Below are 26,343 nucleotides of genomic sequence, written 5' to 3' on the forward strand. Positions count from 1 at the left end.
GATCCTCAGAAATGGCTATCCAAGCCCGACACAGGGCTTCCTTCTCATCCGATGACCACGGAGTGATTTTCCGTTTCGCCCTTCCGGTCGAAGCCGAACCCGACCCGTCCGTTGCAAGTTGTTTTTTCCGGTGGACGCGTCTTCTTTGTCCCGCAGCTTCACCTTCTGGTTCCGGTTCTTGTGTCTCCGGAACTACAAAGTTAGGAGACGGTTGCATGTTGGATGGTTGAAAGCCGGATGATTGTTGCGACCCCGAATAAAACATCGGTTGTTCCGGTGCCGACCATAAATCGTCGTAAGGGTAATCTGAATCTAGGTTTGGGTACCAATTTCCAGACATGTTTTTAAAAAAAGGTTTCGAAGATAGGGTGATTTTGGGTTTTGGGTGTGGTGTGTGATATTCGTTTTGGTTGTAGTATGTGAGAATGGTTGTGTTTGATATGTATTGTGATATATGTATTGTGATATATATAGATGATTTTGTTAAAAAAAAAAAAATATTTTTATTCATTATTAAAGCCTTCCAACGGCTCTTTCCCATTTCCCACAGCCACTCACGCGCGCGAGCCTTCTGGCGCCTGCCTCGTTTTCCGCTCTCGCGCCCCTCTCGCGCCCCTCTCGCGCCCCGGTGGTGTGGCTCTCGCGCCCCGGGGCGCTATCGAAGTCCCTCACGCGCCCTGACTAGCGCTCCGCACCCCTCAGCCTTACCGTTTCGACGGCCATGATGGCTAATTAGAATATGTATTTATAAATCAGATTATTTTGTTATTTCTAACTAAAATACGAATTATATTCATAGATAGAATTGGGCAAATTTACAAGTTATATATTCGGTAATGACAAAATGGATCCCCCACGAACTCTTTTAGTTGTCAATGTGTATGGATATTTGCACTATTAAATACCGTTATGCATTTTGTTAATAAGTGATAATGTAAAATCTTTAAGTTTTCGTAAATAAAAGAATTTCTATAACATTACATATCCTCTTATAGATTGTAAACTAATTCGTCACACATTGTGGGCTTATAAAATGTTTGTTTAAAATAATACCAATTTCATTAATAACCTCGTTTGTTTGTTAAAGTTTAGTTAGTAAATATAAGTTAGAAACTTTGTTAGTAAAGTTAGCTCCAAAATTGTAAATAGCTATTAATAGTTTGGGCTAATGTAGTAATTAGAAAGTAATTAGCCACCAGTGAGTGGATGGATATAAATACCATCACCGTCCATCATTTGTAAACATCAGTTCTTCATTAATCATAATACAAATTCATTTCCTTAATTAAATGTTCTATTATTTTTTGATTTCTATCAATTGTTTGTTTACTCAATCGTTTAAGAAAGGGCCATCAATGTTGTGATCAGTTGGCCTCCAATTAACTTATCATTTCTTACTATAATAAATTTAGAATAGATCACATATAAAATACAAACACTTATGATAACAATATTTACAAGCTTTGGAAGCTTTTATTTTTCCAATATTACACAAACCATTTACATTAAGTACCTAATTAGTTAGCTTTGATCTATCATTAACTTTGTTGCTGTTTCAACTAATGAATGAATTGAAATCTTGTATCTACTCAATCCAATTGCACCAGAGAAAATATTGAAGCTTTCTAATTCAGATGTTGTTTCTGTAACACCTTCAAGTTCTTCGACCATCCCCAAATTCTTGAATGTATGAATATTTGTAACGTTGTTCTTCATCATCCAGATCGTGAGTTCAATAACATATCTTCGAATTCGTGGAGATTTAGCATTCGGGTTCGGGTATTTCCTTAAAATCTGAACTAGTGTAATTGCTAATTCCTCATCATGTATTCGGCTTTCTTTGAACATGGCATTGGTTTCTTCATATGTCATGAAGTTGAACATACGTGCTGCTAATCCCACCATCACTTCTTGTAACTTAATTTCGTCAGAGATCATAATTTCTCTAAGTACCTGCGTGCATATTAATGAGTCCACTACTAACGCTAGTTAGCTAGCTGTATTATCTATTATAGATATTTTTTTACTAGAAATGAGTGATAGTATGTGACGCAAAATACCTCTTAAGGGGCATTAACCATTACGTATAAGTACATGACTAGCCTATGGGGGTGTTTGGGATTGCTTATATTCACTAACTTATAACTTACAAACTTTTTAAAAAGTAATATGGTGTTTGGGATTTCTTATATTGTAAGAGGAAAAGTTTCATAAGTTACACTTTTGTAACTTATTAACTTAATAAAAAGTTATAAGGAGGCAAAATAAGGAATCCCAAACACCCCCTATATATCTGTACAATAGATATTTATATAATTTATGATATACTTGATGAAAACAATGCCCCAGATACATAACAAAAAAAAACTATTGACTCTAGAGGTCATTTCAAAAGAGAACATTATAAATATGAAGTGTAACCTAAATATATCTAAGCAATAATTGTTATGATTAGTGAAACTTAAAATTTCAATTGTATATGTTGGATTCTAGGATTTTGTTATAGAATTTTATATGATTTCAAGTTTGCATACAAACAGTTTATAACCCGCATATATTTTTAGCTCGTTTTGATAAATTCACATGAATCATTTGTTGGGTTAAATAAGATTAAATTTGTCCGGTTTAGTTATGGTGTCTTGACAAAAATGTATGGGTGGTACTACTTGGTGATATTTCATAGATTACTTACAGTAGGTGCAGCTGTTATTATACATCTCAGTTCTTCAAAAAAACCATTCCCACAATAAATGCACAAATTCCTCAAAATCCTAGCAGCATTTACTCGTAACAGCGTGCTTTCTAACGCGTAACAAAGCCTATGAACGACATTCAGTTTCAACATACGTTCACAGTTTCGATTGCTTTCGAATGCCAGCATCCCAAGTGCTTCACCAGCTGCAATTCTCACATCATTTTGAGTTTCAACAACTTCTTCTCTAAAGAAAATATTGAAAAGCTCTTTTAATACACCTCCAGTCCCACCAATTCGTTCGGTCGCATCATGTTCCAACGCTAAACTCGTTAAAATATCGATCCCAAGTTTTTGTAACCTAGGATACTTCTCACCATATTTTAAGATATCCCGAATGTAACCTATTGTGAACACCAATTCCGAAACTTCTGTTCTAAGTTGTGTGCCAGTAACGCCAGTGGAGCTTACTAGCATTTTCACAACTTGTAACGATCTTTTAACAGTGGAGATTTGGGATTGTGTGGCGCGTTTATCTTTTAATAACCGTTCATCTGCATGCATGAAATCGATGATTTTGCGTAACAACCCTCTTGTGTTGCCAATCTTTCCACAATTATCATGATCATGAGCTAATTTCTTGAGGATTAGAAGAGCTAGTTGATTAAACGCCCAAAAATCATAGTCTCCATGATCTCTTATGAGTTCAGTTTTACAAGTGTCACCGGAGTTCGGATTTACATGTAATAATGATGATATTGATTCCATAACTCCTGGGATTCCTGCGACGCGATGTGCGTTTTGCTTTTTACCAACGAGTTTGAGGATGATCTTTCCGGCGGACATGCGAATTTCTTCTTCTTGTGTGTCTTTCCAGTTTAACATTTCGACTAAACGTTCGATTACAGATATGGTGATGCCAAGTTTCTGAAGAGTGTCTTGGGAAAATCTTGAATTTGTAGAGAACCTTTTGATAGAATTGAAAACAAGAAGAAAAAGATATTGATAAGTAACAAGCTTTTGTGTATTAAATTCCCAAAATTTACAACTATTATATATGAAAATTATAATGAAAAGGGAAATCACAAAGTTAACCAAATAATAATAATAATCAATTAAAATCTGATCTTTTTATAAAGAGAGATCAAAATTAAATAGCGAAAAAACTAATTAAAGAGAAAAAAATATTAAAATGTTAATAGCTATACCAATATTAGATAGAATAATACTGGAAAAACGAACTTAAATATGAACCATAGTTTAACTAACAAGTAGAATAGATATAATAAAACCTCTCAAAGATTCGAACGCCAATCAGTTGTTCATCGAAAGAATTCGAATTCAAAAGCTCCATAGCGAAAGAAACCATATCCATTTGTAATCCATCGAATATACTTCGATTAACACTTTTTGAATAAGAATCATAGAAAAACCTTCTAACCGAAACCATACCCGTGTGTCCCAATTCCAGTTCCTCATTCACTGTTTCCAACATCTTTTTGTACATTACATTCCATTCCCAATATGCTTTCTCTAGAAGAAACAGCATAGCCTCAGCTAATGCCAAGCCGTAGAAGATTGAAAGAGCCGATGTTCGATTCAGTTTATGATTATCTAAGTCGCTTGTTTCTTCAAAGTTATGATTAACAAGCCGTGTGACTGAAATGAACACACAAGATGCTGCAGATATTAACTGTAACCAGTAAAGAAGTTTGCTGATGTTGCATGATACAAATATCCGTCTTCCTGTTAAATATAATATATTAGTTATAGTTTATTGTAAGTTTTTGTATAGTTAAAAGATTTCATTTGATTAGGATTTTCTTTTTATTTTCTATGCAAGATTTATTTTTACCAACGCCGGATAAATCAACACTAGAAAACCATTTATTTTTATTTGAACTCTTCTCTAATTAAACACCAACACTTTATTTCAAAAATTAATTTCTATGTATGTACACCTATATATATATATATATATTAAGTAGTGATTAATAATATATAATACCGTATGGCAGAAGAGGAACATCTGAACTTATCCATGTTCGTGATGGTATCTTTCTGTTAACTCCACCATCGGTTGGATGATGAAACAACGAGCTCGACGTTATAGGGTGAAAACTACTGACTCCAACGTCGGTGAGCGACCATGTAGCCTGGTGTTGCCACTCCAGCTCATGACTCCTGCTAAAAATCCGGGTACTTTCCACCAAAAGAATAATAGTTACTAACCAGAAGTCTATTTTGTCAATGCTTATAGCGAACCCGCCTAACAGAACCACTGTGGCCCAGATAAACCCTAGGGTTCCTAGCCCTGTCGCTGCCTTTTCAAGAATAGCGAGCCTTAGGGCGAAGAGGGTTAGTTTCTTTTCTGGTGCTCTTGTGGCTGGTTGTTTTTGCCTTGAAAATGGTATTGTGTTGCTGCTAAGTGTTGTTTGGGTACTAGTTTGTGGTTCAAAAATGGTAGTGTTTTTACTGTGGAATTGAGTGAATCTTTGGGGTGAAAGTTCATGTATTGGGAGATGAACACTTCCTTGGCTCTCCAAAGAAGTTCTTTGATTCATGGTGTGTTTCTAGGGTTGATGACATGCTAGAGATTTTGTGATGTTTATATATATAGTGATAAGAAAATTGAGCTTACTTACAAAGCAAGTTTATCTTTTCATGAGGATTATTAATCAACAAGAATACACTTTTTTCAGTTTGCTTGTACTTAAAAGAACCTAAAAAGGCATCTTAATTTTTTGTTTTTGGTTCGTTTGAATGTGATTACTTTGGTCATAAGTATATTCAAATGCCAACATATATAAATTTGACTTTCATTTTATTTTTGCCATGTCACAACTTTGGTCTTAGGCTTTACTTATTGGTAGTATTTGTTTTGTTTTTTGTTTAGTTTAAGTTCATAACATACATAACATACGTAACAAAAATCGATCGAAAACTAATTTTGTTTATGTTCTGTTTTGATTATGGTATCGTAACAAAATGACGAAAACCGACCAGATTCGCGTAAACTCACCGCGTTTTACTTTAATTCTAGTACCATAGCAAACGTAACGAAACCAACCAAATGCTAAATTTTATTAGTTCCGGTATAGTAACGAACGTTATGGAAACCGGCCGAATTTGCGTAGATTAACCACTTCAAAGTCCGAGATCGATAACAATTGGGTTTTACTAACGATCTAGTTTTACCGTCCGACTCCACCCCATTGGTTCACCTTAAAATTTTAAATTTTTTGTTTAGTTCCAGTACAATAACACCTGTAACCGAAACCGAGCAAATTTGTGTCGACTTATAGTCTCTATGCTTATTATAATGCTTGTGTTTTACCATCGTTCGAATTTTACCGACACGTCTCGGCGCAACGCACCGGGTAAAATACTAGTTAAATTATAAATAGTGAACAAGAATGTAAGATAAGAGAACAATAAAGTTCTTATAATTGTGATATTATTAAACTGAATATTATATCATAACTTATCACGGTTAATAAATATAGTGTATGTATTAAATACAAATGATTTTTTCGAAATGATTTTTATCGTGAGAAGTGTAATTAAAATACTTATGTTAACACTAGTGTAATTATTATTAATTTATAAATTATCAACTAAAGTAATTATTATTGCATAATTTTATTTTTATAACATGATTACTTTAGTTTAAAACTACAATTACACTAATTATTTATATGTTTAGTAGGTTAATTTTATTTATACTGAATCTTATCATTATATATATATATATATACATGGGAGGGTTATTTTGAGAACCATGGTGAGTTTTAAGAACTTTAATAACTCAATTTTGAACCACACATTTAATTAAATGATACGAAATATGTGGCTGAGATTAAATTTAATTAAAAAATGAAGCAGAAGAGAGAATAAGTATTTTTGATAATTACACAAGTTTAAACGTTAGTTACACATATGTATAAAGTCGATTCGGTGTGTAAAAAAATACTGTAATTTTTTGTACATCACTTACACTTATGTATTACACTTGTGTAAAAAAAATTCGAAAAAAAAAATTGTTACGTTGAGTTCTTTCGAGTTCTTAAAACTCAAAGTGATTCTCAAAAGAAATCAATCATATATATATATACATATATATAACATGATTACTTTAGAAGTTCAAGGGTTGTAATTGGATAGTGGTATATGAAAACATATTTTTAGGGCGCCCTAAAGCGCTCATGCACTACTACATGAAGAGGTATTTGCCACCGATTTTTTGTTACGAAAAAAATTGGTAGCTATTTTTGCTACGAATTAGCTACGGATTAGCTATGGACACATTTTGCTACAATTTTGTTACGAATATTCCGTTGTAAGAAAAAACACATAGCAAAATCCGTAGCAAACTTGAGATAAAAAGTATTAAAAAATTTAGTTCATAAAATCGGTAGTAAAATCTGTAGCAAACTTGAGAAAATAAGTATTATAAAAACTGAAATCCTAAAATTGGTAGCAAAAGCTATAGCAAACTTCAGAAAATAAGTATCATAAAAATGATTCCAAAAAAACCGGTAACAAAAATCCGTAGCAAAATAAAGAAAATTAATATTTAAAACTTTATAACATAAAGCTTAGTAAAATTTGTAGCAAATTCCATAGTGAATTTGAGAAAATAAAATATTAACATAAAATTCATTACAAAATGGTAGAAAAAAAAAACTAATTTAAAAATAATTTTTCGAAATCTGTAACGTAGCAAAATAAAAGAAACATTTGTCAACAACTATTATTGTAAACCTGCGTTTGAATACCTTCACATAAGTTGACATGAATAGTGATAATGTGATAAGAAATAGTTCAGGCTATTTTAAGAAAAATATATAACTTTTATCATAACTCCATAACGAACAAAAGCCAATATTTCAATAATAGAAAAACTGATTACATAAAAAGATATTTGCCGTGCATTTTTGCTACAGAAAAAAATGGTCGCAATTTTTGTTACGATTAGCTACGGGTTAACTATGGACACATTTTGCTACAACTTTGCTACGAATGTTCCGTTGCAAAAAGAAAAATATCGTAGCAAAAACAGAAAATAAATATTTAAAACATCATAAAATAAACTTTAGTGTCTGACTGATATCCCGTCAATTCTCTGCCACAATGGTCGGTGTTTTGTCCTTTTGTTCTAAATTTTTATTATATTATTTTTTGTGGCTTACTCATTTATGTTTACGATTTAGTGCCGTTAATGCAAACTCCTTTATCTCAAACATTCATTTATGCATTTAACTTAATTAGGATTAATTATGTGTGTCAGTTATTGCATAAACATTTACATAGCGGTAATTCGGGAATACCGAATCACGCGAATCTGACCCCGAACGTTGGTGAAATATGAAAATAATATCTCGAGTATATGTTTATAAATTTATCTATGTGAATTACATGCCAAGTGATTATGTGTTTAGTTCATAGCTTGTTTCATGAAATTGCAATCCATTGCATGTAAGTTGTACGTGTTCGGCTTTTATAAAATAAGTTTTAACAAAAATATCAACGAGGCTTTATTTTTATTAGCTTGGGTTAGTATTTTATTCATAGTGGTTCGTTATGATCCGACTTGGTGTTAAAATTTCTCATTTGAGTCAAAGCTCGTTTAAATTCTTCTGTTTTATAATAAAGCCTAGGATGAGTTGAGAAACTAAAAAGGTAAGAGTTTAAAACTTTGGAAGCGTCACCAATAAAGAGTAGGAAAATGAAAAGTTGCTCTGAGTTATAAAGTTATTAATATAAACATAATAAGACCGTCTGTAGTGGCTAGACATCGTGGCGTTTTGTGATGAAAACGCCGGGGGCATCCCCCCCCCCCCCGCCCGTTTTAGTTAGGCATTTTGGCACAAGCGTTTCCTACAAAACGCTAATAAGTTACGAATTTTGAGGGTTTTGTGAGAGAGAGGTATAGAGGGCGAGGAGAGAGGCGTTTTGGAGTCTTTTTTCCCACTACACCCACCTTTTGCAAAATGTTCAAAAGCTGACTTGGCGTCACATAGCGTAAAATGCCCGGGTGTGTCTAGTTTTAACTACGGTTAAAATAAAGTATCTAAGAATCAAATCCGTTGTTTGAATCCGTCATCATACATAGCGGCTTGAATCACATATATGTTTCGATAATTTGACTGGCATATTTAATTGTGGAGTAAGGTGTGTTGTGACTTGGAAAAGAAATTAATTAAATTGGTGGGAAATTAGCTGGTGGAATAGCAAATAAAAGTATTAAAGTTGAATGTCTCACGTCACACTCCTGCGTTTTGAGTAACTCTAACGATATAAATAATATTTTTAACAGACATTTGCATGGTACCCAAGAAATATAAAAGAAGTTGATGTACTTAAAAAGTTTATTAAATTCGCATATGAAATACTAAGATGTTTAATGTTTATCCTTCTTGTAATATTTTCATTCAAACTGTTAAGTGTGCATAACCAATGGTGTGAAATATTGTATTGACAATTGTAATTAGAATTTTTACAAGTTGTGAGATTATATACTTAAATACGTGTTTACATTAAGTTACATTTAACATTTACTAATTACATTATTGTCTAATGCTCTCCCTGTACGCTAAGTTTGGAAAAGACATGTAGCTCGGACTATAAAAACATAAATCTATGTGTAGATTGCTACTTTGTAAATATATACATATCTTTCCTATCTTTCTTTGTGCAACCTTTTCTCAAATTAAGTAAAAATAAACTTCAACATGTTTTTTTCTTGAGGTGAAGAGTGATTAGCAGAATGAGAGGTTGCCCCAAAATCGCCATATCAAAGAATAAAAGCGGAAGCTTTGTTTACCCTAGTTCTTTGACTAAAGCTTCTAACCAAGTAATTTCAGTCTCAGTGTCGGCTAGAGCCTTGTATTTTAGTTTTGTGGATAACTGAGATACATGTTTCAATTTTTGTGCAATCAGAAGATGATGTTGGAACCTATATGTGTGGCAAATCCCCCATGGATCAACGGTCGTCTGACAACTAGCCAAGTTAGTATTCAGAAGACATGAAGATCCTACCAATGAGCATTAATGAAGGCTTGAAGGTGAGAGCGTGGAGCTTGTTTGAGACCACAAAGCGACTTGTGTAACAAACAAACAAACATGATCTAGATGTTTGGGATCGATGAAGGCTTCTGTCTGTTTTTATCTCATCTGTCTCTACTCTCTATAAGATCCCCTTGTAGAAAGACATTTTAAACATCAACTTGACGAAGTGGCCATTGCTTTATAACAACAAGTGAGAGATCCACTCGAATGGTTTTGGACTTGATGACAAGGTTGAATGCTTCATTAATGTCAATGTCAGGTTATTGGTGAAATCATTTAAGTTTAATCTCACACTTAGAGAAAGAAACTAGCCTAGATAGTGTCATACAGCCAGCAAGTTGTAACCGAATTAGGGGATGGTTCTGGTTCGGTTATGGGTTAAGAATGGTAAGGAGCAACTTAAATGTTGCATACTAATGCTCTTATGGTTAGTGCATGACAAAACTAAGTGATTAATGGCCATGAAACCCTAGAAATGGTTAATCAAAACCCTAAGATTGATGGTTAATCAAACCAATTCTAGAGAGAGAAAGATGGAAGTCTTGTGTATTGCTATAACTTTAATCTTACCTACATATACTATATGATGTTAATAGCATCTAGTCATGATAGTTTTAAAAATAAAATATGGGAAAACCTAAGTATTTCATAGATGAACTAAAACGTGTGAGTAGATAAACCTCATATTGAATTGTTAGAAACTGTAATACATGCTGCATTTTGTGCCCTAAAGATGCCTAGAGTTGCTGGAATATTTTTATAAGAAAAGATCATTTTTGTTCAAAAGAGAGGTCAACAAGTGTATCTAAAGCCGTTTTCAAGAAGAGTTAAGAAGTGTAGTATAATATGACCTTTGGAAGAAAGAAATCGAAATGATTAAGTAAGAGTTAGGGGTTGTCCAAATTTGAACCCAGACTCTTACTAGCTTAAAGTGTTTTTAAAGAATAAAATGTGTAACTTGAAATGAACTCTAAACCATAATAATAAGTTAGGGCAACTTCTAAGGGAAAACCTAACACCATATGAAGTTAAGTTACAAGTGGTTAAATTGTGAGGTATGTATTGTCACATAAAGAAGTATGTTACATACAACTAGTATGGTCTAGATTGTGAGAAGTATATATATGACACTAGAGTAGTATTATAAAAGTTTTTGAAAAATCTTAATGGGGAACCATTATAATGTAGGAATCGTATTGGAAGCACCCTAAGAATTGTCAAGCATTGATTCAAGAACGAAGACCAAGAAGGTGAGTTCTTGTGGCACATTTTTATGTTTTATACGTTCTGGGGAGAAATATACTTAAATATATTGATTTGAACTACTTGAATATTGAAATGATCGATGTTGATGTTTATGCTTGACATGATTGAATGATTGCATAAATATGAGTTATCACTTAAGTCCCCATGTTTCCTGTTGTGTAACCTTTAATTCTTTGTTATATGAGCCGGTGTCAAGTGGGATAGAACTATCGGGGACGTCTACTCCATTAACGGTTAGTAGCGTCAACTATGTAAATGTGAATGATATTTGTCATTATGTGTGTATGTACTAACGTTCCGCGATAAAACGTTAGAACTAACGGGTCTGGAAAGGCGTTGGCCGGGGGGCAGAGACGAATCGTTAGGTTACGGGCTTATGCAAGAATGAGATGTACTAATGCATATAACATAACATCATGATGAGCTTTTTTTATAAAAGAAAGAAATATTATTTACCATGTCAAAACCCACAGACTCACCAATTAATATTTGTTGACATCATATTTTGTAATCCAAGGAGATTATGTGGATTTGCTATGAGTTTTTTGTTTAATAATTAATATCTATGCTTGTTAGACTATGAAATAAATTGGTTATTGTATTTTAAAAATATGACTCATTATGAATGCATTATGTGTGTTTATGTGTAATTCATGTGTTCATGGATCCGACAACTGAACGCCTTGCGATTCCGCCTTGGCGGGGTGTTACACTAGGCGCTTGTATGGGTGTACATTTGGCCCTTGTATGAGCGAATCTTAGGCCATTGTGTGGGTATGTTAGGCGGCGCCTTTGTGACGTTTTTCGGTTATGGCAATTACATATGTGAGTGGTTTGTGTCATAACACGGCCATCTAGGTTAAATAGATTCACTAATTATATTGACTTGCATTAGACCTGGTAAAGGAAATGATATGTTTTGTTCCTCGAAACGTATGTTGTTATTGCATTTGTATATAATAACTCTTATGTAATAATAAACAAAACTCACTCGGCGCGCACAAGTCTGACTTTTGTGCACATTAGGTTACCATGCATGAGAAATGAATGATTATCCAGGCTTGAAGACTGGCATCCATTTGTCACGGGTTTAGTTTTTATATGTTATGATAATTGGCATGTTTTTGAGAAAATTTGTAATGATTTTTTGTTACGTGAAATTAAATTTAAAGTATAAGAAAGATAATTTTTTGAACTCGTTAAACTAACACAGATCACAGATCTGAGTGTAGAGGTAGGGTACCAAAAAGACCCAAATACCCTTAAGTACCACCCGCGGGTTACAGAGAATCCTCTTATAAACCACCCGCGGGACACATGGATCACCCGCATATCACGAATAAGGAGGAACGTCCTCATAACACATGCGGAAGTATCCTGGCATCCTCAAAAGTAATCCGCAGGATAGGATATCTGTCCGCCTAAACGTCCGGAAGACAAGGCCAGCGGGACAGCTGTCATAACTCAAATACTCTCTAGAAGAAGGTTCATGATTCTTACTTGGGGAATACGTGACTGAACAGCCAATAAATAAAGGACACCTGGCCAGTTTGTTATAACCGTGCACATGGCCAGGGTGCAATCCATCCTATCATCGGGCGACGCGTGTCCAGGTTGTTATGCCCATGCACATGGGACGTATAGCTCAACCTATCACAAGAGGACACGCGTCCAGGCAGTTATTAAAGATCTTCTGGAAGAGGACAGCTGGCTCAATCATCTTCATGCATCCTTCGGCTATAAATACCTTGTCAAATGGTATGAGGTATTCATTCACTTACTTGCATTCTGACTACACTTAGTCTGTTTACTTCAGTAGTTTCTTCATTTATGAACGTTATTGATTCTCACGTCGGAGGGTGGTTACAGGAAGACCCCCCTCTTGTCCTTCCTGTAACGAGACTCATGGTGTTTGTTTTGCATGTTCCGGTCTTTGGACTTTAGGAAGTCACACTCATATCATTGGTAGTAATTATCATATCTTACCCTGTAGACTCATTGGATCCAGGACCCATACCAGGGGAGCGGATCCGTGTTTCTTCATTGGCGCCATCCGTTTTTGGTGTTAGAACAACAATAATTTTCGTTGGTTTTTCGGTTCGTATGATATGAATAACCTTCCTGAAGGGCCGACGGGAACCCCTGCACCAGATTCACGTGTAACTAACATAGAAGCACCTCCGGGTCTCAGTATTTTTGCACGAATTATGACTCCAAGTGGCCGTACTCTTGAACGTGTCACAGCACCGGGGTCACGAATCACCAATGTAAAACCTGGGGAATTTACTCTAGAAAATGTTACAACACCGACCGGCCTCACTCCCACAGACATGGGACGTGCCTCGGCACCGGATGGTTCCAATTTGGGTAATCCTAAACAAATTGCAGAAGAGACCCGTCGAAACCGGTCGACATTTGATCCGGAAAACAACTCGGGCGACTCCGATAGGGCGGGATCTCAACAATGTAACTCTAGATCTAGAGGAAGGTTAACTCCTGAATAGTGGCTCCACGCGCAACAACAAAGTTAGTGGCTGAATATGAACGCAGAAAACATAACGAAAGGTTTCACATTCGTACTCTGGATTATGAAGAATCTCCCTGGAGATCTCTTTCCCCTCCACCAACAGTGAGAGGAAGTCAGATCCGTTACAGTCAGTTGGCGGAGCCAGAGTTTGGTGAAATACCGAGGTTACGCCTTCGTCCTCGTATAGACATGTGGATGCCATCCTACTTGGAGGAATTTGATAGCTATGATTCAACTTATCAACCGGGTGAATACAGTACGTTTACCGGAGATAGTGGAATGAGCTCCAAAGCAAGGAGTAGTCGTCCGCATGACGTAGTCCGCCACACCGAATACCACAGCAATGTTGAACGAGATTTCACTAAACCATACCGACCCGCGGCTTTCGCCGAAAAATAAAAATTCATAGCAAGCATTGCCACATCATCCTTTCCGGTTAATGCTAAGATACCTACATCGTTAGGTAAGTACAATGGTATGACTGATCCAAGTGATCATCTCCAGAACTTTGTGGCGGTAGGTGGTGTTAGTGGTTGGACGCTTCCCTATTGGTGTCACATGTTCGCATTGACACTAACAGGGGCATCAAGAGAATGGTTCGAAAAGTTACCTGATGGTGAAATTTCTAGCTGGGATGATTTGGTGAAGAAATTTTCTCAACAGTTCAGTCAACAGAAGAAACATACTCGAGACCAATCAGAAATTTTAGACATCGTTCGTCGCGATAACGAGTCTATAGAAAATTCTATCACCAGGTTCAATGATGAGAGCCTGAACATCGGTGGCATAAGCAAAGACATGCTTCGGGGTGCCTTCCGCAAAAACGTCAGATGTGATGATTTAGTCCGCACACTTACGGGCAGAGATGGAATGCCAAAAGAGTGGGACGATCTCATGACTGCAGCAAAAGTGTATGCGAACACCGAGAAAACGTTAAGAAGTGGTAACTCAAAGCAAAAATTTAAAAGTCGAGTTTCAAACCTCGAGACCAAATAGACAGGCGAAAGGACCTATCTGGTCAAGACTTCAGCCAAGTACGGAAGCACCAAAACCATTTGATGCACGATCCCTCATAGGCAATAAAAACAAAACGGGACCCTCGAACCGAGGCCCCAATAATTGGACTCCTCTTTCAAAGACTCCCGCCAAAATTCTCACCACGGAGAATATGAATTTTAAAAACCGCAGCCACTGACGAGAAGATCATTCCTTGACCCGAAAAAGCGTTGTTCGTATCATGATGACATTGGTCATAATACGAATGAATGCAGAACATTAAAAAAATGAAATTGAAGCAGCTGTAAAGTCTGGAAAACTTGGACACTTGGTAAAAGGTGGAAAACCTGACAATGGTAAAGCTCCCGCACGGGATATCCAGGGTCCGAGTAAAAAGCAAGTCAGAGATTTAAGCGTCCATATGATTCAAGGCGGGTAAGATACAAGAAAAAAGAGGAAGGAGTCTGATGAAGAGGAATGGAAGAATGAGCCAGTGATTTTTCCTCGAATCAAAGGGGTCCCGAATAACAAAAACCCCTTGATCATCACTGCTCAATTCAGACATTACCGTTACCAATACGTCTTCTTCGACACCGGTAGTACTTCGGACATTATGTATGACAATGTTTTGAACAGCTTGACGAGGACGATAAGGAAAGATTAAAACCCATCCACGCTCCAATATCGGGATTCGGAGGGGAAATAATGCATCCGCGAGGGGTAATCTCATTCCCAGTCACCTTAAGTGATGGAATTCATTCTAGGACAGAAGAGGTCGAATTTCTGGTTTTACCAGCAACATCAAAGCATGACATTATTCTTTGACGAGAAGCGATTGATGACTTCAATGCTCACCCATCCACACCACACGGTGCAGTAGGAGTCCCAACTCATACCGGAATAGCAATAATTTATGTTAATCGACACTGCTTTACAACAGAGAGCTCAAAACCTAGCAAGATTCCAAAACAAACCATGAGGACTGAACCAGAGAAATGGGTTTTGAACAAAGAATTTCCTGATCAAACTGTAACAATAGGACCTGCTATTTCCGAGATAGTACGGACTTTCTTGAAACAGTTATTGTCAAGGAATATTGATGTTTTCGCATGGCAACCCGCGGATATGACCGGTGTCCCGAGGAATATTGCGGAACACAAGTTAAGATTAAACCAGTTGTTTACGCCAGCTGTTCAAAAACAACGTAAGATGGGTCCGGAACAAACAAAAGCAATGAATGAGCAAGTCTAGGACCTCTTACAAGCTGGAATCATCCACCCAATTCGTTATCAGACCTGGGTTGCCAATCCAGTTATTGTCCCCAAAAGCAACGGGTCATGGCGGATGTGTATCGATTTCAAAGATCTAAATAAAGCATGTCCCAAAGATTGTTATCCCTTACCCGAAATTGATCTCAAGGTTGATGCTGTGGCACCATTCAAATTCAAATGCTTCTGGATGCCTACAAGGGCTACCATCAGATCCGCATGGCAGCGGGCGATGAGGACAAAACAGCATTTCGTACCGATCAAGGCACTTTTTGTTACAAAATGATGCCTTTTTGACTGAAAAATGCGGGAGCCACATATAAACGATTAATGGACATAGCGTTTAAAGATCAAATTGGCCGAAACTTAGAAGTGTATACAGATGATCTCGTAATAAAAAGTGTTGAGGAAGACCAGGTGTTGAGGGATATCGAAGAAACTTTCAAAACACTGAGAAGCATCAATATGAAGTTGAATCCCGCCAAGTGTTCATTTGGAATGGAAGAGGGAAAGTTTATGGGAGTAATCGTCACGGATGCGGGCTTCAAAGCTAACCCAGATAAAGTTCAAGCTATAGCCCGCATGCCTTCCCCATCTTCCCTTAAGGAAGTTCAGACACTCAATGGCCGACTGGTTGCTCTGAATCGTTTTTTGGCAAATCATGCAGCTAAGTCTCATCCTTTCATCTCAACTTTATGGAATTTCCTCAAGAAGGCACAATTTAAATGGACCGCGGAAGCGGAACAAGCTTTTTTGGAGGTTAAAAGATGTTTGATGGAATTGCCCACGTTGACAGCACCCCAAGCGGGAGAACCTTTAACGTTGTATCTATCAGCTTCCGACATTGCCATTGGGGTTGTTCTTCTGACAGATCGCAAGAATGTTCAAACACCGATCTACTACGTCAGCCGAACATTATCAGACCCCGAAACAAGATATTCCATGCTGGAAAAACTTGTTTTGGCACTAGTATATGCTGCCCGACGTCTCCGCAGGTACTTTCAAGGGCACCCCATCAATGTTTTAACTGGATATAAGCTCAAAAACGTTCTTAGCAAGCCTGAATTGTCTGGACGACTATCCAAGTGGGACATCGATCTAGGTGAACACGCAATAGAGTACAAACCTAGGACAATAATCAAAGGGCAGGTGCTGGCGGACTTCGTGACAGAAGTCCCGCATCACAAAGAAAATGAATGTTTGATCGAGCAACAACTCCAAGCACCTTCGGAATCAGGACAGATTTGGTCCTTATTTACGGATGGAGCTTCAAGCAGTGAGGGATGTGGCGCAGGCCTCAGGCTAGTCAATCCCGAAGGCCATGAATTTACATATGCCATAAAGTTGGACTTCAAAAGTACCAACAATGAGGCAGAATATGAAGCTTTTTTGGCCGGCTTGAGAATAGCTAAAAAGCTTGGGTTTAAGCATTTGGAAGCCCGAGTGGATTCCATGTTGATTGTGGGACAAATCAACGGCACATACGAAGCGAAAAATGATATCATGGCTTCATATGTGTCACAGGCGAAAGATCTGATGCTCCAATTCTCTTCTTGCAAAGTCATTCATATAAAGAGAAGTGAGAACAGATCAGCGGATACCCTCAGCAAATTGGCCTCAACAAACTTCGAACACTTTGCCAAAGACACCCGCATCTAAATATTAGACCGCCCGTCTGTCTCGCAACATCAGGTCTTAGTGATCCAAAAGGGAGTAGAATCCTGGATGACACCGATTACAACATACCTATCGTCCGGAGCACTTCCAGAAGGAAAAACAGTGGCCCGGAAGATAAAGCACAAAGTCTTGAACTATCAAATACTTGACGGTGTCTTGTATCGACGTTCCTTCCTCGGACCACTATTATGATGTGTGGATGCTGAGGACGCGAATTACCTAATCAGAGAAGTTCATGAAGGCATTTGTGGTCTTCACACTGGCCCGCGAATGGTCGTGGAGAAGTTAATGAACGCCGGATACTATTGGTCGGGGATGCACTTGGATGCTGTCAATGAAATCAGGAAGTGTGATTCTTGCCAAAGGCATGCCCCTAACACGCTACGACCAAAGAACGAGTTAGTTCCAGTTACTTCAGCCTGGCCGTTCCAAAAATGGGCTATTGATATCATGGGACCTTTCCCTGAAGCCCCTGGACGTGTTAAATTCTTAATAGTAGCCATTGACTACTTTACAAAATGGGTGGAGGCCAAACCATTTGCTTCTATAACAACAGCGAGTGTTAAAAAATTCTTGTGGGAATTCATCATATGTCGTTTTGGCCTCCCCTTAGAGCTCGTTAGTGACAACGGAACACAATTCACGGACAGTGGGTTACAAGAATGGCTAAAAGAATTACACATTCCTCAAACCTTCACCTCTGTAGCTCACCCGCAAGCGAATGGTCAAGTTGAACGAACTAATCGGACAATCAAAAAAGGAATCAAGGCCAGACTAGGAACTAAAAGGATGGGTTGGGTGGACGAATTGCCCTATGTACTATGGGCTTTCCGCAGTCAGAAAAATTCTAGCAACCCCGAAACCCCCTTTAGTCTAACCTATGGCACAGAGGCCATGATTCTGGCTGAAATCGGAATCCCATCCACCAGAGTTCTCATGATCGAAGATATTGATCATGAACTCCGGATGAACCTTAACCTCCTTGAGGAAAGGAGGGAATTGGCATCGATCTGAGAGCATAACTATAAACGCTAGTTGCAAAAATATTATAACTCTCGGATCCAAAGATGTGAATTTGACGCGGGAGACTTTGTCTTCCGCAGTAATGAAGCCTCGGGGAAAGAGCCTTCGGGCAAGTTGGCCCCTACCTGGGAAGGACCTTATAGAATTCAGAAAGTTCTATCTAAATGTGACTACAAACTCGAAAGGTTAGACGGGACAGAGATCCCTAGAACCTGGCATGGGGCCCAACTGAAGAAATGTTACATTTAGTTGGTTTTTCTTTTCGCCTGCGTGCCTAACTAGATGCTAAGAACCTTTGTAATTTCGTTTCTTGTAATTCGGCTTATGCCTTAGTTATGAAAATTTTCATTTCAGTCATTTGAGACTTGTATTATTACATAATCCTTTATTCGTACACAAAGAAGATCCGCCGAAAGCACTTATATCATAAAAAAAAATATATATAAACAAAGTGTGCCGGATACAATAAAAAGCCTTCTTTATTCATACAAAAAGGGATTACAAAGACATGGAGGAACTTAATTAAAAAGAAAAGAGAAAAATCTATCTAAGGCGCGACATCATTGTGTTCCGCATCATCGTTTCCCGCACCTTCTTCTTCCTCTTCTTCCTCTTCTCCATCAAGTTCTAGAAGAGTCTTTAGCTGCTGGATGTTGTCTTCCTTATCGGCAAGTTCGGATATCTGATCCGTCAAGGAGAATTTCAATAAATCAAAATCCTTTGACTTCTGCTTAAGGATGGCAACAGTATCCTGACCAGCTAAGACATACTCCTCAGGAAGCCTGGAAGCTAAGCCAAATTGATAGCCTTCTTGAAAGCCTAGTTGGCGACCAGCCTGCTTCGAAGCTTTAATGAGGATAGCAACACAATTCCCAAGCTCATCACTAGCCCGGACATCAGCAATGACCTGTCAAAGTTATCATGCATAAATAACTCTAAAAACACTTAGATTGTTTGTAGCAAGTAAACAATACATATCTTGGGAATAGCTTCTGCTAACAGCCATTTTTGGTCCGCCTTTACCCGCACGAGATTCATATTGTGGCCAGCGCACTCTAAGGCTTGTTCTCGATTTTTGGCATTTAGGTCAGCCATGCGCTTATCCTTAGCTGCCAATTCAGCCTGAAGAGCCTCCACAAGTTTGGCTTGCTCATCCATTTCTTTGATTTTTCCATCTAAGTGTTTTTGGAGAGCAATACTGGTTTCCTCGGCGGAAGATCGAGCAACCTTCTCCGCCTCCAGATCCTGGCCGGCTTCCCTAGCTTCGTTTATAGCTTTAAGGGCTTCTTCTTTAGCATCAGAAGTAGAGGCCGCCAGCTCATCCCATTGTTCGTTCATTGCCAACCAATCCTGGTTATTTCATGGGTGGTGGAAATAGAATTCGCCAAGTAATAAGAATGGTAGTTCAGAAGTTCTTGGCAAACACTAAGGCGACGCCTCTCTTTTTCACCAGGCGGAAGACACTCCCCCAGGAAATCAAAACATACATCCACGTCACGGAATGTTGAATCCCGACGTAAGGACCAGTTGGGTCGGTGTGGGGTGGGGTCCTCTCCCCCAGGAGGAGGAGAAGTTGGGGAAGCATATGGAAATGTGCTCATACCCCCTTGATCTCTGAAATGATGCACGTTTTGAGAAGGAGACACCTTAGCACGAGTAGTGGTGTCGACTTCCTCCTTCTTCAGAGGGGAATCGTCCGTCACAATAACCGGACCCTTAGCAGTGTTAGGAGGCGGTGGTGGCGGACGAACCGGGGAATCCTTTAAACTGGAAATACCTTCAGACAGGTTACTGATTCACTAAAGATCATTAACAGTGGGATAGAAATATTCCAACTCAAAAATAAATAAAGAAAACGTAAGGTAAACGTTGCATACCTAACGAAGGATCCTCAGCATCAAGCTGGTCCAGGAACGCTTCCAAGGTGGAAGGGTTTGTCTTTTTAGATTTTTTTCTTCTTAGAAATAATCTTTACTGGATTAACTTTGCGCTTGCCCGCCACTTTGGAAGCACCCACATCAACAACTAGACGATCACCCTCAGCAGTGACGCCCTCAGCAACAGGTCTCTTACCCTCTGCTACAGTGGTAGCATAGTCTTGCTCCGCCGTTTGGTGGGACGCAGCACGTTGACGAGTAAGACCTGCAGATGAGTCCCCAGCTCTATTAACAGCAGTTGAACAAACTTCTTCACAAAGTGACGACTCCTCGCTAGACGAGAAGAGCACAATCACTCCGCTAGAAGAAATAGCAGTCATAGGTTTGGGTTTCGAAATGCCCTCACCTTTCTGGATACAATCTTTAACATATGCCTCAACTTTGGCACACATCGCCTTGGAAACTTTAGGTTCCGGGCAGAAAACTGTGGGGAATATAAAATTATAACGGGTGCCCTCAAGGAAAGGCGCATCCCTCTTTTCGATTGTACTAAAGGCGGAACCTTCACCTTCACAAAAAAAAAAACAAAGTTAGAAAATGCATAATGACAAAACAGAACTAACAACAAACTTACACTTGTTGGTCTCCTCGTAATACGGTTCCAGACTTGGAAATGGCCATAAGCGGCTCATCTTGGCACTCACCATTGTCCTTTCATGAATTGGGCGCAGGGGAGTTGGCGTAGATGTCAACGTTTTATACCACGCTTGGTCCTCATGGGCACTAGCGGGAACCACGGGCATGGGGGCGTCCGCCTTGCGTTTGGTCATCTTGAAGGGAATGATGATGTGTTGAATAACACACTTATATTTCCTTACAATTTTATAATGTTTTAATGATTTAATATTAAATTTATGTAAGTATAGGGGGTTAAGTGCAAAGTTTTACAAAGTTGAAATGTTTTGTGTAGGTTATGTAAAGATGTGGAAAAAAAGACAAGAAAAAGAGAACTTGGAGGGTTTAAGTGTTAAAGTTTCAAAGTTTAATCAAGGCCCGACCCAAGCCCACATCTTAAAAGCCTTATATTATATTATATTATGATAATAACAAGGATAATCAGCCATTCATTCATCATTAATCCCAAAATTAAAAACCCTAACCCCATAACCTAAAGTTCCGATCGGAACTTCTGCCGCCGGCCGGAAAAAGAAAGAAAAAAGAGAAAGCTGTTGGCGGCTGAGGTGTTTTGGACGGCTGGAGGGAAGAGGAACCTTTGGGCAGCTGCTAGGGACTTCAAACAATCATAAATCTCAGCCATAAACCTTTAGTATACATCTTTAAACTTTAATTATTGTTCAAGAACCCTAACTTTGTTACTTTGATCGTTTGATTTGAATTGTTTTGAAATTGATTGATTGTTTGTCTTGTTATTGATTGAGTTTGGATCTTGAATGAGTTTGATAATGTTTATGATGATGTTTATGGTGTTTTTATTAAGTATGCATGGCTGTCCAAAAGTAATGAGTAGCTAATCTTTCTTGTTCTACCTAAGATAGATGATTGTTGAGTGGTTTTAGACTTGTTTAATGGATTGTTAATGTTCAAGACTTAAATTATTGATGTAAAGTTTAATTAAACCATAAATTAGATTTGTGTGATGGCTGTGTTTTATTTGTTATTACTTATAATCCTCTTGCATTAGTTAATTGAATCGGTTTTGATTAATTGATTGCTTGTTAAACTCTTTACTTGGTGTTTCGGGTTTATTTGCGGGAAGTACAACCGTAGGGATAAGTGGGTAATATAATCATCTAAAATCAGTTAAAATACACCTTCTTTGAGACCGAGAGGTGATAAAAAGTAACATTGTCTCGTTGCTTTTACTTGTTTGAATTAAGACCGCGCGAGAGCGGGTTTTTGTCTTGTCAAGTTTGAGTGTTTATGTGCAATTAGTTGGTTTAAGTTGGGTTAAGTTAAATTGTTCCTCTATCCTTGGTTGCGTAGTATTCGTTTCTATTAGGATAGTGTGTCGGTGAGACCGAGAGGTGAGTCGGTATTTGAACACGTTATCAATTGTTTTTCCGGTTTGTTGTTAAAAATCAATTAAAATAAGTTAGAGATTGTTAGAGAGACTGAGAGGTAATTTGACTTTCTTAAACAAGTTTTAATTGTGTCATCTTTTATAACCAATGTCTTGAATATTTTCAATCCGTTTTCTTGTTATTTCTATCAACATGATTCATTCCTAGGTAGACGTTTTTATCACTGCAGTCAAAGTTTTCTAAAAGTATTTTGTTAAAAGTTTTCGTTTAATTAAGTTAAGTAGTTTAATCAATTTCAAATATTAAAAATCATTTAAATAATATTTTGGTGAGTCTTGGTTAGAGTTTAGTAATTAAAAACGTTTTCACGTGTCTTCGAGTTCGATATCCGGACTTTCCTTATCTGTGCTATACGCGATCGGTACACTTGCCGTTTGTGTGAACTAGGATAGATTGTTTGGTTTTTAAAGCTTAGTTGTGACTTGTGTTTTATTTATATATATATTTTGGCACATCAAGTTTTTGGCGCCGTTGCCGGGGACACGGTTAGAGGCGTATTAAGAACGACTCGAGTTAAGATTTGCCTTGTTTACTACTTGTCTTTCTTAATTGTTTTGTTTCTTAGTTTAATATAGTTTAGCTAATTAATATTTCTTTTATATATTTTAATAGTTGTATGCGACGTACTCGATCTCTAGGACCACCAGAAGTTGAAGGATTTCCCGAACCAGAGAGAGAGCTTCTTGAGAGACGTCGTACAAAACCGTCTTCCAGTTCATCTACATCCGTCGGTAATACGTTTTCTCCTCCTACTTTTTCTGAACCCGTCATTAGGGATAGGATTATGGGCGACGCGAATCCACTACCGAGGAGGACAGTTGCAGACCGGGCCCGTCCGGTCGATGCTGGCGCGAGATCCAGCATTGCTCCACCAGCTATAGGAGTTCAAACGACTTGGCAGATTCCATCTAACGTTCTGAACACGATTGCTCATTCTGCTCAGTTTCACGGGTTGCTCCACGAGAACCCGCATTCTCATCTCACTCGTATTGCACGTATCTGCGACACGTTTCATCTTGCCGGCGTATCCGAAGACGCCATAAAACTCCGAATCTTTCCGTTCTCACTCGTTGATCATGCGAGTCTGTGGCTTGAGTCCCTCCCACAGGGATCCATTGCTACTTGGGCTGCCATGCAGACCCAATTTCTTGAAAAATACGATCCTCCAGCTAAGGCCGCTCGTTTGCGTAACCAGATTCACTCTTTCCAGATGGAGGACACCGAGAGCTTCTACGAGGCGTGGGAAAGGTTCAAAAATCTACTCGCATTATGTCCAAACCACGGCCTACAAGACTGGGCGGTTGTCGAGAACTTCTACAACGGAGTGACTTACGCGACTCAGAGCATGCCCGACACAGCTGCAGGAGGTAATCTACTGACAACGAAAGATACGGATGAGTGCATTGCCTTGTTTAACGGTTTAGTCATGAGTGGATACCAGCGACCACCAGTTAAGAGTACCAAAAACGTTGATTCCCTATCACGCGGCATGCATTCGGTCGACACGAGCACCGCACTTGCGGCACAAGTTGAAGCGTTAGCAAAGATCGTGAAGGACTTGCAGGTGAAAAGTAAGTTATGCGAGATCTGTAGAGGGGGACACGATACCGTTCAGTGTCCCGTAGGTTTCCAGGAGGAGGCAGTCGACTTCTTTAACAATCCAAACCGAAATCAACATTCTTTCAATTCTTATAATTCGGGGTGGAGGGGTAACCAAAATTCCAACTGGAGGAACGGAAATCAGTCCGGTTTCCAGCAACGTCAGAGCCTATTCTAGGATTCCGGTGAGGGACCGAGTAGTGGGGAGAAGAAGCCCACGTTAGAGGATATGATGGCACAGTGGACACAGATGCTGTCACAACTCATGACTCGAGAGGCCACCCGTCACAAGGAAACTCAAGAGAAATTCCGGGAGCACGAGTCATTCATGAGAAATCAAGGAGCGTCAATTCAAAATCTTGAGCGTCAGATGGGAGAGATAGCAAGTCGTCTAAATGAGGGGTCGCCAAGTACACTTCCAAGTAACACTGAACAAAATCCGAAGGCGTTTGCGAAGGCTGTTACGACAAGGAGCGGTGCGGGGGCACGTGGCGAGCCCGTGATTCGAGAGGCGACGAGAGGAGTCGTTAACGAGCCTGCGGTAGATGTGGAGGAGCAGGTAGACGATGAGATTCAGTTGGAGTCTCCACCGGCCAGGGTGCATCAAAGGCACAGCCCAGGAAGTACAGCACAGGCCGAGAACCAACCATCACCCAGCACACCACCGAGAGTCTACAAACCTAGACTCCCATTTCCCGGGAGAGTCCGTAGGGATAGAGACGAGGAGCAAAACTCCAAATTTTATGATCTTCTGAAGCAACTTCATCTTAATATTCCTTTCCTTGAGGCACTTACGCAAATGCCCAAATACGCCAAGTTTCTTATGGATATTCTATCAAACAAAGAGAAGTTAGCCGAAGTCTCGTCCATTCCTCTAAGTGCTGGTTGCTCTGCTGTCTTGCAGAGAAAGTTACCCGAAAAGATGTCCGATCCTGGGAGTTTCACAATTCCTGCATCTTGAGTGATAATACGGTCGTACATGCACTGGCAGACCTTGGTGCCAGTATTAATCTCATGCCGTATTCCGTGTATCGCAAGTTAGGACTAGGCGAACCGAGGCCTACCCGTATGAGTATCCAGCTTGCTGATCGTTCTGTGAAATACCCCCGAGGGGTGGTTGAGAACATGCTTGTTCATGTCGACAAGTTCATCTTCCCGGTGGACTTTGTCATCCTGGACATGAACGATGACGATAGTGTCCCACTCATCTTGGGCCGACCATTCCTTGCCACTGCACAGGCATTGATCGATGTCTGCGAGGGTAAATTAATCTTAAGAGTTGGGGATGAGAACGTCACCTTTGACGTTCGACAGTCACTGAAACACCCCAAGTCTGCTGATGACTCCTTATACTTCATTGATACCATCATGGAGCATGTCGGGGAGTTTTTCAGCGAAATTTGTGGAGGATCTGCCACCGACACCCAGATTCTCGATAGGGAGATTCCGGAGATTGAAATGGTTGCCGTAACCAATCAGTCCTTAGATGATGACACCGAGTCGCATACCCCTGAATCTGGCGTGTCTGCTGAGATTGTACGAGACGATCCGATGGACCGACCTTCGGTCGAGAGTCCTCATCTTTCCTTAGAGCTCAAGTATTTGCCTTCCCACCTTGAGTATGCGTTTTTAGATGAAGAGAGGAAGCTTCCGGTTATCATTGCATCTGCGTTGACCGAGGTCGAAAATGAGAAGTTGTTGAGGGTGCTACGAGAGCACAAGGAGGCTATTGCTTGGAAGATTATCGACATCAAGGGTATCAACCCTTCGTTCTGCACTCATAAAATCCTCATGGAGGAAAATTTCAAAACTGTCGTCCAGCCGCAACGGCGGCTTAATCCGGAAATGCAAGAAGTAGTAAAGAAGGAGATCATTAAACTCCTTGATGCGGGGATCATTTTCCCCATTTCTGATAGTGCTTGGGTGAGTCAAGTCCAAGTGATTCCTAAAAAGGGTGGCATGACTTTCATCACCAACGAGAGGAACGAGCTTATCCCCACGAGGAATGTGACAGGATGGCGAGTCTGCATCGACTATCGCCGACTGAATGATGCCACCAGGAAAGACCACTTTCCTCTACAATTCATTGATCAGATGTTAGAGCGTTTAGCAGGTCAGCAGTACTACTGGTTCGTAGATGGTTTCTCCGGGTACTTCCAAGTTCCGATAGCTCCCTACGACCAGTAGAAAACCACTTTCACCTGCCCTTACGGAACGTTTGCTTACAAACGTATGCCGTTAGGAC

General features: G+C 39.1%; 1 protein-coding gene across 1 annotated transcript; it reads right to left on the reverse strand.

Annotated features, from left to right (window-relative positions):
- Positions 1–1,406: 1,406 nt before the first annotated feature.
- Positions 1,407–5,256, reverse strand: LOC143590549 (uncharacterized). The gene is made up of 4 exons (XM_077071001.1): positions 4,701–5,256; positions 3,985–4,438; positions 2,693–3,659; positions 1,407–1,953 (listed from the first exon to the last, which is right to left on the reverse strand). Exons 1-4 carry the CDS (start codon positions 5,254–5,256, stop codon positions 1,522–1,524), a joined length of 2,409 nt encoding a protein of 802 aa, XP_076927116.1. The 3' UTR covers positions 1,407–1,521.
- Positions 5,257–26,343: the final 21,087 nt, after the last annotated feature.

The sequence above is a fragment of the Bidens hawaiensis genome, unplaced genomic scaffold (assembly GCF_021521415.1).
Source record: "Bidens hawaiensis isolate Kalapana, Puna unplaced genomic scaffold, B.hawaiensis_p1.1 tig00001647_1, whole genome shotgun sequence".
Taxonomy (NCBI): Eukaryota; Viridiplantae; Streptophyta; class Magnoliopsida; order Asterales; family Asteraceae; genus Bidens; species Bidens hawaiensis.

What these genes read in the sequence shown, in the direction of transcription:
- LOC143590549 (XM_077071001.1), bottom strand. Translation starts at nt 5,256, where the DNA reads ATGAATCAAAGAACTTCTTTGGAGAGCCAAGGAAGTGTTCATCTCCCA. An exon ending in TGTTCCTCTTCTGCCATACG is followed by an intron (nt 4,439 to 4,700) that starts GTATTATATATT and finishes TATATTTAACAG; the next exon opens with GAAGACGGATATTTGTATCA. An exon ending in TAATAACAGCTGCACCTACT is followed by an intron (nt 1,954 to 2,692) that starts GTAAGTAATCTA and finishes ATATGCACGCAG; the next exon opens with GTACTTAGAGAAATTATGAT.